At 41.5% G+C, this 15,328-nt stretch overlaps 2 protein-coding genes across 2 annotated transcripts in view; both read right to left on the bottom strand.

The window, feature by feature from the left end:
* Positions 1-15,328, bottom strand: part of irf4a (interferon regulatory factor 4a) — a 39,555-nt gene that overhangs the window by 6,031 nt on the left and 18,196 nt on the right. The window lies entirely within an intron of this gene.
* On the bottom strand, positions 431-2,464 carry foxq1a (forkhead box Q1a). The gene has a single exon (XM_088311170.1). The coding sequence runs from the start codon at positions 2,347-2,349 to the stop codon at positions 1,591-1,593; it is 759 nt and encodes a 252-aa protein (XP_088167296.1). The 5' UTR covers positions 2,350-2,464; the 3' UTR covers positions 431-1,590.

The raw sequence follows: 15,328 nt of genomic DNA, 5'->3' as shown, positions 1-15,328 counted from the left end.
GGACACAAGGCTGAGGAGTGGAAGACACCCCCCTCGTCCCCCAAACACTGACAAGCACTCCATCTCCTCAAGCCCCTTCATTTGTAACTAATTTTATGCATTTTCCCCAACAAACATCACCTCAATCAAAATTGTAACATTTAAAAAAATATGTTTGCTCTGCATAACATTCCAAACCTGCAAATATATATATATATATATTAGTCTTACTCACATTGTCGTACGCGGCAGGTTTAAGTGCAACGTAGCCATATCTGCCATCTAGTGGTGAATGGTGATAATACAACTTGAGCTACATTTTTTATATTTATTTTTTTTCTGGGATTCCCCCTTCATTGTTTTCATTAAAAACAAATGTTGAATACTCAGCAGCATTTTTGAAGAATGAAAAAAATGAATAAAAAAATAAGGTGCCATCATCATGAGCATCGAAATGCAATTTGAGGGACTCAAAGCAAAATGTTGTTCACAACAAGCACGGAATAGAATTCATGTTGATGTGAAGAACTATTGCTGCCGTGGATGGGACCTACAAGTTGTTACAAGGAAGGACCATCAAGTGCAATTAAAGCGTTATGCAACATTACCATGGAAACAAATACAACAAACCAACAACTCAACATTATTTCAAGTCATTATAAGAGATTAAGAAGGCTCATAGGAAAAAAAAATATTTTCTTGCTTTATATTTCATGAGTGTTTCTTAATTAATGGGGACAGCTCAGTATTCATGTATTCATAAAATGAAAATGTTTTCAAAATGATGTTGTACACATCAGCGATGATTTGGGCCCACTGGAGCCTGGACTGTTTTAGCGGTCAGAAAGATAAACATTTTGTTTTGGATATTGTGATTAGGCAATTTTTTTTTTCGTCCATAAAGTTTGAGGGCCCTGACCTACACCATTATAGTATAACAACTGTTGACACGTCACACGTTGGCCTAAATCCAGAACTTACCAATAACTCACTCACAGCCCATCTTTCATTTTTTTTTTATTTAAAAGAAAACATGAGAAACTTTATAAAATGTAACAAAATTCCTTAATTCAGCAAGTCAACGAACTATGAGCAAATAAACTAGTGTTACAAAATAAACAGTGCGAGTGTGTATTGGGAGGGGGGGCTCATAAAAAAATTATAAAACTATCCACTGGTTTGACCAAATGCTTTCTGTCCGTTACTTCACCCGTTGCATATGATTTTCGTTTGACGACGTAGAGCACAAGTCCCAAACTGTAATTTACGAGAGGGATCATCAAGTGTGCCAAAGGAAACAGTCCAATTTCACTTTTTCGAAAATTACACTTCCTCAAGAATAATTAATTGACAACAAATCATGTCTTTTCATTTCTCCATGCCAGCGACGTTTAGTGACAGGCAAAACAATTCACCTCTCTTCCGCTAGGTGGCAGAAAGCGCAATTAACCTGTTGCCATTCCTACAATCGTGTTCAACAAAACAGACCGGATTTCTCACTGAATCAATAAATAGGAGTACATGTGGACACGCTCGTCATTACTTCACGATGTACTGCTCGCCTCATGTAAAATATGTGCTCAGTAAACACTGCGATCGACGAATAAGTGGTCATAAAGTTTGGAAGAGAAGCCCGCAGCGTGGCGCATGCGCAGCTCTAAGGTCCATGAACGCGGTCGGGTGCACGCAAAACGGCGAGGCAGGTGGGTTGAAACGCGGCGTCATGACGACGGCGTAGCCTTGCACGCGCACGTTCGAGTCCCGTCTGAACGGCGTGTTGAGGATGCTGTCTATCGTGAAGGAACTCGAGAACTTTTTCGACGTGCTCGGCGGCGCGTCCTCGCGGCTGCCGCTGCTGCTGCTTTTGTTTTTCTCCTCTTCCTCCTCCTCCTTCTGTTTGCCGTGGCGGATGCTGATGCGCTTTCGCCTCCGCTTGAACACACCGTCGGCGAACGTGTACTCGCTGTGCGGGTTGAGCATCCAGAAGTTGTCCTTCCCCCACGGCCGGGACGGGTCCCGCAGCACCTTGTGGAAGCAGTCGTTGAGCGACAAGTTGTGACGCACGGAGTTCCTCCAGCCTGTGTAGCTGCCGCGGAAGAAGGGGAACTTGTTCATGAGATACTCGTTGATTTCGGCCAAGGTCAGGCGTCCGCACGGCGAGTCCCGGATGGCCATGGCGATGAGGGCGATGTACGAGAACGGCGGTTTGGGTCTGCGCGTGTACGGCTTGGATTTGCCGCTGAGGGGACTCTGCGCCGCGCAGTCTCCATCCGAGCCCAACTCCTCGCACTCTCTCGGCTCTGGCGGTCTGCTCGTGGTCTCATCAAGGTTCATGTGGTGGTGGTTCCCGCACACGACCCCAAGCTTCATGTTTGATTTGTTTTTTTTTTTCCCCCCTTGAGCCACTCGGGTCTCTCGAAGTCCCCGTGCGTAAAAGCGCGCCGATTGCGTCGAGTGGGTTGTACCTGTGCGATGCCTGTTCTCACCTACAACCTGTTTTGAGCAACACTTTATAGTTTACCTCCCGGACTACCCAAGGGGGCGTGGCTTGTGATTCCTTTAAAGGGCGTTTGCCACCCTTTTGAGTCTTATTTTACATTAGGAGAGGGAAAAAAAACATGCAAATTAAATGTCACAAAAGTGAATGCCCCTTCAGGCACCAAGCGGGAGAGCATTCATTTTTTTTAAATTACATCGTTGGCATGGATAGAAGAATGTTATTTTGTATTAAATAAATCATCTTTAAAGCAATTAAGTGAAATTGGACAATTTCGCCTGATTATCTTTGCCTTATAAAATGAATGGAGCCCAAGGCCATTGCCTGGCTTGCAAGACCTCTTGCTGCATCTCGACATACATAATGCGAGGAACTCATTTGACTGCCTCACCTGTGGAATGATGACGTGCTATTACACCTGAGACAAGCAGGATGCGCGTGGCTCCTTTGGCGCACAGCATCACTTGAACGTGGAAACCACGGTTGTTTGATTTTTGCTCCTTGCCGCGCTCGGTGCCACGTGCCAGGACATCATCGCGCAACACTTGAAACATTTACAGACTTATTTGTCTTCCTAATTAACCGCCTCGACTGGTTGGCATTATTTTGGAAAACAAGAGAGAGTCAACCTGAAAGACGGTCCTCAAACAAATGCATAAACAAGAGCACATTTCAATGGAGGAAAGTGATGATTCTTGTTTCAAAACAAAAAGACCTGTTGGCATCTTAAGTTAAGGTTGATTTAGAATCGAACAAGATGTGAAACAAGAATTGTGATACATTATGCATTTTATGGAAAAATATATTCAATAATTGGATATTTAACAGCATTGCAAATGCCCTTGGGAAATTCTGCTGTAAATATTGTCTGATTAAATACATCACAATTTTGAGACCCTTCCCATAGTTAATGTTTATTTTTATAATTTTTTTTTATGAATCCGGCCACAATGCATTCAAAATGCCAGAAAATACGAAGTAGGAACAGTTCAAAGAGTTCCATAATTGAGGTCTTCTTAAAATGATTCTAATCGTCTCTGCGTTGAGATGTGCCTCAAATGTGAACGTATTGTTTTCCCTCCACACTAAGACGGCTTTTGGCGCCATTTTGTGGTATTTCATTCGCAAAACAGCAAATAGGTGAGTTTTCCCAAAGTAATGCTGAATAGGTTTCAAAACAACCGAGAGTAGTAAATCTGGACCAGGCGGAGAATAACGTAGGAGGGAAGGAATAGGCTCGGCTAATTTTAGCTTGCCTAGGAACTGCAATGCCGCGGCAAACAAATAAATAAATAAATAAATAAATCGGCATATACAGTAGGTCACTGATCTCCCGTTGATCTGGAATATCAATAAATATATTGTTAAAGGGTTGAGTTGAGATTTATGATTTTATTAACCCTATAATAACTTAAAAAAAAATCTTACATCACTTCAACTTTACCATAATCCAATTGTTTAGTTTTGTTTGCTAGGATCACAGCTTCCCGCCTGTTTTTTTTTTTGCACAAGGTCCAAGTGTCATTTTGACAGCCGTTATGCAAATGAATAATTCCTAGTCACTGCCAGAAAATTGGACCAAAACGACTTGATTACCACCAGCCATTAAACTAATCACTCACTGAGATGTCTGCACATTTCAAAGTGCTATTCTGAAATCATTTCATTGTGGTTTGAAACTTGGAAGTACATGAATTATAGAAACGCCTGTAACTTGACTCTGCAAACATTTTAATAGGCAAAGCCACAAACTGCATCCTTGTTCTAAGCATGGACATCTTCCACAAACGCAAAAATACTTTTCAACAATTAGCAACATTATCACCATGTGAAGCAATACTCCGAGGTCGACAGTCGCACGTCGAAACATAAAAAAAGCATCTCCGAGTTTGGACACCGTCGTGCAAGCTCGCACGGGGACCGGTGTGAGTCACGACTCACAAAAGGCCTCGCAAACACATGATCTGGAAAATAAGCTCTCCTTAAATGTGCTGCGGCTCTTTAAGGAAGGAAATACTCCAGTTCTGTGGTGGTGGCTTGAAGGGCAAGTTGAACTTGATATTTGCTCGCTTGACGTGTTTTTGCCATTGAAAACTAAATCCCCTTATAACTGTGAAATTTGACAGGCATCGTTATTTTCCCCAAGTGGTTTTGATTTCATCTTTGCGTTGTGAAACCATTTTTGACAGGATGCGCTCGTTGTTTTCTCGATCACATTTTTTTTTTTGTTGACCCGATAATTCTATCAATATTTCGAAATGAAATCGACGACTTGAGTATTAATCTGCAATTCAAAAAACGGACTCAGAGTGTGTTTCCAAACATTTGACTGAGATAAATAATCAGCTCATTATATTATTATCATGTTAGTACGGTTACAAACTCAAAATAGTCACTGCAAAAAAATAAAATAAAATTCCTTATGTTTTCCTTTTGTTAAAAAAAATATTGTCATTTCTGTGAAAAGTCAAGAAAATTCAATTTTGATGAAGATTGTCGTCAAAATTGAAAAGCACAAATCTATTTAGCAAGGAACATGAAGTCGACGCATTTTATTTGCATTCGAGGGCCACAAAAAAAAAAAAAAAAATCCAGTGAGTGTGACACGTGCCCTCGTTGCATCTTTGGACTAAAAACACAACAAACAAAACAGGATTATTGACTGAATGCTAACAATATGATTGATGAACAAAAATAAATATTATATATTGGTATAGATTATATATTTGTAAAAAAAAAAAAAAAAAATCATCAGTGCTTACAGTTCGGAATTTTTGTCCTGTTATGGGACATTAATGGATCAACGTTAAATGTCATATTTCAGAATCGCCAAGCCAAGATGGCAACTTATTCCCATTCAAAGACATTAGCTCCAAAAATACAAAGTCTGACTCAATTCCAACTTGCCCAGCGCTGCCTAAGCATTTAAATGTACGTTGCACGATAGATGAAGGCATGCCCCTTGGTAATTATACCGAACGTCAGCAAGCATTTCAGTCATGTAAACCGTTGCAGTCGACTCCCCTCGGCGTCTAAAAATAACCCCAAAGATGTCTCCCTCCGTACGTGTGCGGCTCACTTTGCACAAGTCCCGCTGGTTTGTCTACACAAACAAAAAAACGGCGTGCGTTTGAGGCGGCTGTTAGTCGGAGGGGGTCGCGGGATGATTTCCAGATGAGAAGCCCCCCCCCCCAAAAAAAAATAAAAAGCATACAGAGGAGCCTCAGCATCCAGGATGCATTTCAAAGGATCCAAATAAAAACATTATTTGATGCTCATTTCAAGTGTGTTGCTATTTTTAAATCGGCCGCTAATGTTTATTTGGAAAGCGGCTTTGGGATGCAAGTGCTTGCTTGTCCAAAGTTTTCGGTTGCACCCTCCTCGTGCACACTCGTACATTCTTGCACACAAGGCATTACGTTAAACGTTACCAATGGTGTTGGGGGCAAATTCTGCAAGCTCAGTCGTCAGCCTGCCTTCTGGAATATTTTTAACTATAGGCCATCTATTTAAAGACGACCGTTCCTTTTATTTCGTGTGAAAAGCAGAGAGGAAAGATGGTGTTAAGAAACCGGCCCGTGCTTGCTTCGGGATTGGGGACAAAAATAATATAAATAAAGGACTATGCCTGGTGCTTTTGCAGATTTACGATAGTGCACGGGACGGGATGCTTTCTGGCAGAGAGAGCCATGAACATAACATATTTTTAAATGTAACTCTTTTTGGGGAAAAAAAGAAAAAAAAAAAACAATATTCAAGCTGCACCTGTATATAAGCCGCAGTTTCCTATGTTGAAAAAAAATTGTTGTTTACTGCATGTACCGAACGATTTTGTACTGGGAATGCACATAAAGGTCCTTAAACCAATTTTTAAAACTTTGCCTTTTAACATGGCAAAAACTTTGCTCATTAAAACAGAACAGACCCAAGAGAAAAAAAAAAGAATTAAGATTTATTGAGCGTATTTTCTGAACTCTAGAGCGCCCCTACTGGTGAAAGAAAATTCCACAGAAAAGCTGCATCGTTGTATTAGCTTCAAAATCGAGGAAAAAAGTAGCAGCTTATAGTTCGGAAAATACGGTAAATACGTGACTTTTGATGTACATTAAGCCTCTGAATTCTTTTTAATAACATTCGTATGCTTTTGCGAATGAGCGACGAACATTTCTAACCATTAATGTGACTTCTGGTTCTGCATGGTTTTGCTTGTCGGGACTAAAAACGGAGCCGCTGCCGCCGCCGCCGCTGCTTCTGCTGCTTCTGACGAGCTTGCAAAGTTGATAGAAGCTCTTGACATGCTTTCTTCCTGCTGCCCCCCCCCCACAGGATATTTCAATACAAATGTAATATGGCGTGCGTCGAAGCACTGCTTTATATTTGAACATTTCATAGACGCAATTTGATCATTAATTAAACACACAGTGAATCTGCTCTCTCCATGAAGGAAAGTGAGCAGTAATCTGCGGGCCATATCTGCCAGGACAATAGTTGCGTGAGGCCATGCTCCGCTGCCCCTTGCACGCATTCTTAAGGCATCTCTCGAAAGGCGACATGAGGGTGCTTCAAGGCCCTCATTTCGAATCATACCGGTTTTGGAGAGGAGGTGCTGAGTCCAGCAGCTTCCATGAAAAAAAAATAAATAAAAAAAATCGAACAATGGGAAAAATAAAAATGTCTCAAGTTCAGAAAGATGGTGTTTGCCTAATACTTAACGGAAGGACATTTCAAAGGAAGAGACTCGATCGCCGCTGAGCTTCCGCTTAGTTGTCGTTACCTCCAGTAGCACCTGAAGCATGGCTCAGGAGCTCAGAGAGGTAAGGAGGGACGAGGCCATTTCAAGATATAAAGACAAATAAAAAAAATCTTGAAATGAACTTGAAAATGTGCATCGAATGTGCTCCCTCCAACAAGCTCCAGTTAAAGCCAAAGCCGAAAATGTTTGTCAACACCACAATTCTGGCTGTTCTGTCATCTGATTGGTTGAAAATTTCTCCAAATTCAAGCAATTCAAATCATCTTTGCATTTGCATACTCGGGGCAGGCAATAATCAGCTCGGCTTGAAATAGAAACTCACGTCAAAGCTGTCAGCAGCGCTTAACCTTTCCCTAAAAACCACGCTCAACTGGTTTTACACGCCTCCGGGTATCTTACGTGAACCAAAGGAAAACATAAGTCTTAGTTATGGTGTGTGTGTCCCCCCCCTCTCGTCGGGCCCGCCTCCCCTTTTTCAGGTGCTCCATCTTCAGAGTTTGGAAGGGTTCTTCTCAACAGAGGGGAAATGATGACGCAAGGAAAACTGCTCTTGTCGAATTGATGACAAAGACCCATGAGGGGAGTTATTTGTGAAATATTTGCTTTGCACGAAGCGCAACACACCTCGCTCGCACCCCCCCGCCACAGTTTTAAAGGCGCAACGACTTGGATGTTAATCACAGGGCAAACACAAAGTCTCGTCATAAAGATTTCGGAAACTGCGGCTCTCTGGATTGTAAGTGTATGATTTGGTTGCCGTTATTTGTTTCTGTGGTTACCAGGGATTTTGTTCCTGATTGAGTCGCCATGTTTGTGTAAACACACCGGGGGCGAGATCAAATGTGAAAAATATGCACCGTAAGGAACGAAGCGGCAGACGGCGCGCTTCGGTCTTTGTTTAAAGCGTCTTTGTCTGTAATCACGGTATAACGTGGCGATCTTTGCTTTATGGCAAAAACAACAAAAATAAAAAACGGATTTCAACCTACAGAATGCGTCTCTCAAGGTCCTTTGTGCTTAAATAAAGGAAATGTCTGTTTCTTATTTCTTGGTCTCTGGCACATTCCATAAACACATCTCCTTGGTGGTCTGCGAGTAAGTGAGTGTGTGCATGGGGGTGCGTTTGAAAGGAGGGGGGGGGGGTTAGCGGGGTAAATGGAGAAAGCCAAGCTATTGGTGGCCAAAACGCTCGGTACAGCCCAACTCAATCCGACAGCTCAGCTAAATGATATTTATTTCCAAGCCACATGCTTCCAGAGCCGTTTTCCCATTCATTCTCGCAGGTGGACGGCGATGCCTAAAAGCAGCAGCCTAAGCATCGCGTGTGAACGGGCGCGTGTTTAGAAAATGCCTCATGAGTGCAAGGTGGATGCACAATTAAAATGAGACGAATGCTACTTCCTTGTACTTAGAATACACTATAAGGTGTCTTTAGGTAATTAGACGACTTTGACCTGGCATTCATAATCTATGTTGCGGTCGACATAACATTGTTGAAAAAAAAATTTAAAAAATTGGGGGGCTGAAACGGTCATTTAATATCTGAAATGTGATCTTAAAATAAATAAATTAAAATAAATCAATAAATCAAATATTATTATATTAAATGAAAATAACGCAACGCAAAAAAACAACAACAAACAAACAGAATAGCTGAACCAACAAGAAAAAGTAGAAATCGGGAGGAAACCGACAGCAGACTGCCAATTAATCGTGATAAAAAAATCCCTTCTCCAGCATCCTCTCTCTCACCCATAATGACCCGAAAATGTGATTTTCTTTCACCTCGCACAGACTACATCTCTCCATGTCGGCGCCATTTAATGGAATGCCACTGGTCCAGATGTCACTGGAGCATTCATTTGTGCAATAAGGCCCCGACAGACAGACGGAGACAGACACGAGTGTCATAACTCATCTTTGGAGCATGTGTCAGAATCCCCAACGTTGCTTTCCCACCCCGTAAGAACACGTGTTAAGCCATCAACAAAGTCGACATGTCACACTGCATGTTAATGGGCGTTGCGATAACTGCTGTTGACGACGATGAGACATGAAGGTGAATGATGTAGTTCGTGTTAGGACATCGGAAATAGCGCCAAGAAAATACGAATTAAAAAAAAAACTAAAAAAAATTGGGATGTGCTCAAACAACACATGCCTGTGCTAAGCATGCCGACGAACATTTGTGGAGCAGCATGTATTTTCACGCGCTGCAAAGCCCCCCGTAATCGCCGTGTGTGGCATGTCTACAACAAGCGGAATGTCAACTGCACTTGAAATTTGATCCGCACCTCTTGGAAGTCGTCAGTTTTGGAGATCTAAGGGAGATTAATGCAGCCTGCGTTGCGTTCAAGGGCCACGTCGGCCTGTGAAACGCATTGGCAGTCCTATTTCGTTGCGGGCATGGATACCTGGGGGGCATAGCAACCCCGGGTTGTTTTTTTGCGTCTGGCGTTTGCATCATGGAGGGCTAACTCGGGAGCCACGGCGGTGTTAGAGGGTTCAAGAGGCTTGCGAGAACACATTCACACAACCAGCCAGCCGGTCTGTGCCAGTTAAGGTGCGTGAGAGACGCAGCCCCACCCCATTTCATGACTCATTCCGCATCTACCCGGTGACATCTGATAAAGGAGCATAAAACAGTCGTCTATATAAACATTCCTGATTATGAGAGGCGAACACAAGAGATTGTGTACGAGCCAGGTTGGTGGGGGTGTGTGTGTGTATGTGTGTGCGTGGGGGGGGGTGTGCGTGTGTGTGTGAGTGCGTGTGATTCATGTGGGTAAGTCGCCGACGCAATAACAGAATCTAATGAGCTGATATGCAACCGGTCCGCAGGCGAGTACAGCGGAAGGCCAAAACAATCTGTTCCGGCACGATGGACAATCTCAGATTAGTTTGGATAAGAAAACATTTTTGGAAATCTTGTCAAATGTAAGGAACATTCTTAGCGGTCACACGAGTGTAAAAAGAAAGAAGAAACAATTTTAACGTCAGACGAATTTGGTGAATTAGAGTAGGACTGTCACTTTTCAATCTTTCTGGAAGTGATTATTCTATCCGGCGATTTATCGAATAATGGGATCATTTATTTTGTACTCTATTACAAAATATTTTTGGGGGGTTTATTAACCAATTAAGTATATATTAAAAAAAAAGCTCTTCAATTTAGAGGTGAAAAATCATAAAACTAATTTTTAACAGAATGCACATTAAAAAAAATGATGCTGCTATATATACAAATAAATAAATATATAAATAAATAAATAAAATAAAAAAAATACAAAAAAAAAATATATACACACACATTTATTTTTTGACGGCAAAAGCGACAGTCAAGGCAAAATAAACAATTTCATAAGATGACAAGCCCTTAAAAGTTGAGAATCATTGTTAGGTATATCGAGCAAAGTTGTTCCAACTAACTAATCTTCCGAGGTCAATGTGATGACTCACCAGCAGCTTGTTGTGGCTGAACAAATTTCCCCATTGTGGGACTATTAAAGGACATCTTTATCTTTTTCTTTTCACAAGGAAGTTCAGGTTCGACACTTTGCAGATACCTTTCTCTGGAAATTGGGCGCGGGACAACTTGTGAAAGGACGTTTAAAACCGGAGAAAATTGAAGTGATGACTGACAGGACAGAAGAACGCAAAGACGAACTAATCAGTGTCATTCTAGAAAGACCGTCATTACCGTCAAAGACGCTGACTATCGCCACCGATGGCATGGAGGGGTACTACATCTCACGCATGCGCAGAAAGTCCGGAGTAGTTGGCGTCCAAGTCGGCTTTTGTGGCGTGTTATTTCATCATATTCCGGTCCGTTTTTTATTTTTGTTTTTTTTAATTGTCTAGAAATTCACGGTTGTCGTCCAAGTCATCCACTTTGTAGCATCCAGTGTTTTTTAATCAAACGCTTGTCGTGAACAAGCGAACAGTGCAATAGCAACGTTTATGTAAACGCTGGCACCTCAGTGAGATGTGGGAACGTGAAGAACTTAAGCCGATCAACACAATGGACGGCCAAAGTCAAAGAGTCAGAAACCTTGAAAGCATTTCCCGTCCATTGACCCATTGTCAGTCCGAGCCTGCCATGGTGTGGAATGAGTTCAAAACAAGCCCTTTGTAATCGGATCCTCATCCAGCATCAAACAAACTCCACGCCAAAAAAAAAAACAAAAAAAAACAATAAGGTAAAAGGGCAACAAAAAAAAGTCAGTGGCAGAGCAAACACAATGCTCTTGTGACCGCAGGGAGACACAAGTCTGATACATGTCTGCTACTAAATTTTGCCACACCTTCGCTTTGCAATTAATGTTACAATAACCTGGCACAGAAAACCAAACCCCCCCCCCCAAAAAAAAAAAAACATACAAAATGATGTTTTCCACTGTACAGAAATTCCGATCGCTTAAACAGAACATGAAAGAAACAAGAATTAACACAGTTTCTCATGTTACAAGCGAGTCGGTGGGAATGACGTTTCAGTAAATCTGATTCCTCCTCGGACAGGTGCAAACTGCTTCACATGAGCCATGCAACATACAATCTTTGGAGTACAAATGTGTTATTACACTATTTAAAGCTTTGTTTCTGTTTTTTAAAACGAAGCATACGCAACAAAGCAGATGACCAACACATGACAGTAAAAATAATTTAATAAATAAATAACCTGGCACGGGCGGGGGAAAATAAAACATTTTGCTAAGCCCTTGAAAACATAATGGGAAGGGAGGGGCATTGAGTGAACAAAAAAAAAAGGGGGGAACAAGACTAGCAGAACATTAAGTGCGCCTTACAGGCATGAAGTTGAATAGAAAGTTTGGAAGCGATCACGTATGACATTGTATACGAGAACCTGTTGCTGGAGTGACATACTCGTAACAGCGTCCGCACGCGATGCCACAAAACTAAATAAGCAGCAGAGTAGCTTTTGGTACACCGCAAGGGGAGTGGCCCTTTTGCCGTGTCATTAGTATTACCTTGAGCCAATATTAATGTTTATTGCCCTTAAATGACTTGATTTTCCTCTGGCAAATATTGACTTAGTTTGAATTTCACGCCGACAACAATCCCAAAAAGCTGGCACAGGGGTACGTTCACTGTTACAGATTCTTTCAATAACACTCAATAAACATTTGGGAAAGCAATCATTCAAGCGTTGTCGTGAAATTCTTTTCCATTTTTGATGTCACTGACGTGGGGAGTGTAAATGCGTGAAAGCCATTTCGGCGCGACATTCGAGCAGACGCTCGAACGAAAGGGAGTAGAAGCTACTAGCTGAACTAGCTTAGCCAGGATGAGGCTAATGCAACGCAACGTAGATGGATTTAAAATAGGACCAAAGAGAAAAAACAACCAGGATACCGATGGCCAGAGTACGACGAGGGATCCTAGAGGTTGAAGGAAATTATCATAAGGAGTAGAAGCTACTAGATGAACTAGCTTAGCTAGCATGAGTTAGCTTAGCTAAAATGAGGCGAGTACGACACAACGTAGATGGATTTGAAATAAGCAAAGAGAAAAAAAAAAAAAGCAGTCAACCGTTGGCGACGTGGCATCCTGGAGGTTGACGTCAATTATTTGAAACTAAAAATTAAAACATATCCGTGTGGTTGTTACACTGCGTCAACGCGCCGGCGTAGGCTACACTCCGATGTTTTTGAATAATAAGTGAATGTGGCTTTGTATTCATTTAGATGAAATGTTGACCGATTAAAAAACATTTTTTTACATTTTTTAATTTAATAATTTTTTTTTTTTTTTTAAATTCCATGCTCAACATTGTAAATCCTTCGCCCGCCAATATCGCTATTATCGCAGCGTGAACAAATGCACATGGCGATCAATCACTTGACGTTCTGAAGACTATAATAAAATTAATAATTAGCATCTCTAATTTTTGGGGGATAAATCTTCATTCTGAACTGTCACCATTCTAGGAACAGAATTCAAATTTAGTCCTGTTTTATTTATTTTTAGCAACATGAAGCTTTGATTGTATATCATCTTTCTTTCTATGGAATCTTTAATGACTGCTCGCTGAACAGCAAATTATGTTTTATTACACTTTTTCAATGACGCTGTTGCTAAGCACAAGCCACTTAGCAACAACAGCATGCAATGCGATATTTTGTCTTTTACAAGCTTTATAAGACGGAAGATCATAAGCGTGTGCGTGTGCATCTTATCTAAAAATGTGATTCATTTTTTTCGACAAAGTGTGCTCGTCAGCCGTCTCGCTGGCCGCTCAAAATGAATGAAAGCTGTCAGTTGAGTTGAGGCGCCGTATCGCAAACATCTGAGGAGAGGCACAGAGGTGCAAAAACACAAACAAGACCGGATTCCAAAGCGTTATTAGTTTGGGATTTCTGAAAGCTTACTTAATAAGCGATGAGTAAGATGCAAAGTAGGAGGACAATTGGTTGTTGTTGTTGTAAACAGTCATGACTAACGTCTCAACGTAGGACGTTGGTGTTGACACGGCTGACTCCCATCTGGCACGCGATGTGGGCTGAGGAATATAAACAGGCTCGTGTCTGGTTCCACCCAAAGCGAGCACGCATAACCTTTTGAAATGCAAGAATGTTGCGCAACTTCCAGATGAAAAACGATTCAGCGTACGGTTGACCTGTCGCGGAAAATCCGGTGACCTGCGGTCACATTCTACAAACGATGCGCGGTGACAAAGTCGTGAATTGAAATGGGAACGGCGAGACTTACTGTCGACTGCGTGGGTCGCGTCACAGATTGATACATCCCGTCAATGCCAATTTGATACGTGGAACGCCTTTCGAGCAGTTGATAACAGACAACGAACACAAACCACGTTAAATTAAACTCATGAAAAACTAAGCTAAACGAAAGCGAAAGCCCGGACAATTAAATGTGGACTAAATACGTGAGGTGTGTTCATCATTAAGTAAATTACAACGGCAGTTGGTGGCGTACCGACGAGGTTACGCTCGTTTACATTAATGGAGATGAGGAAGAGTCCACCCAAGCCAAACAAACACAAGATGGATTTTTTTTTTTTTTTTTTTACTTTCATGTTCAGGCCCAGCGTTGAACCTTTTGAAGGTACGTTCATACGATTTGGTCATCTGCGCATGCGCACTAGTTCAAGTGTTTAAACACAGCCGTGAAAAGTACGCCACAGTTTAAAAAAAAAAAAAAAAGAAATTGCTGCGTTATACTTCGGAATGGGGTGTTCTCAACAATTGTGCACGTTTGAATTTAAAGAGGCTTAGCTCAGAGCCCTGGAGACTTTTTTGGGTTTTTGTTTGTCCTCTCGGGTTAAAAAGCTCCAGAAAGTGGCTCAAGGTCTCCAACGTCAAGGCCTCAAAAAATAAAAATAAAAATATATATATATAAAATACAATAATTCTATAAATAGTAATATATAGTAATTAGGGGAATGACAACGAAAGAAAAGCAAAAACGAGTTGGCTGCTGACTAAGTGCTCGGAAGTCCCCATGATTACCAGTATCACCATTCTCATGAAAGCAATTGTTAACCAGTGCTGAGCTAGCTAGCTTGCTGGGAATCCCCCCCCCCTCTCCCTCCCCTCCTCTGTCTGACTAAGGAAGTGTTTACAAATGAATCTCTCTATTAGTTAATGATCATGTCATGATCTCAACAAGGAGTCACCAACCTTAAACGGAATCTCAAGCGGGTTTGTAAAAGAAGTTGAGTAATTTCAATCGGTCAACATTTGGGTCAACGACGGTGAGCGCTCAGGAGGTCTATTTGAGCAGATTTGTTTGCACATAATTAGTTTATGATCCTTCATTTCTTCCCTCCTGTTTTTGATAATGCCACAAAGCATTACTCCTCTGGATGATTTATGGGCCATGTTGCGGTTAATCCCAGTTATAGGGTTTAAAAAAAAAATCATTCATCAGGTTTGTACAAGCGTATCGGGAAATATTTCTGGAGGCCATATGACGTGTGGACGCTCATTTAGATAATATTACGGTACGGCTTATCAAATGGTGTCAAAGGCCATTTATTGACTTCTTTTTTTTTTTTTTTCGTGCAAAGTTCCACCAGCTGCTGCGGATTTGTCGGTATGCCACATCGGAAGCAAAAA

This window comes from Idiotropiscis lumnitzeri, chromosome 12 (genome assembly GCF_059441095.1).
Source record: "Idiotropiscis lumnitzeri isolate Australia: NSW breed Sydney's pygmy pipehorse chromosome 12, RoL_Ilum_1.0, whole genome shotgun sequence".
Classification (NCBI taxonomy): Eukaryota; Metazoa; Chordata; class Actinopteri; order Syngnathiformes; family Syngnathidae; genus Idiotropiscis; species Idiotropiscis lumnitzeri.
The sequence above is the reverse complement of the archived record's forward strand: the minus strand, read 5'-3'. Positions and strand labels throughout refer to the sequence as shown.

What these genes read in the sequence shown, in the direction of transcription:
- foxq1a (XM_088311170.1), bottom strand. Translation starts at nt 2,349, where the DNA reads ATGAAGCTTGGGGTCGTGTGCGGGAACCACCACCACATGAACCTTGAT.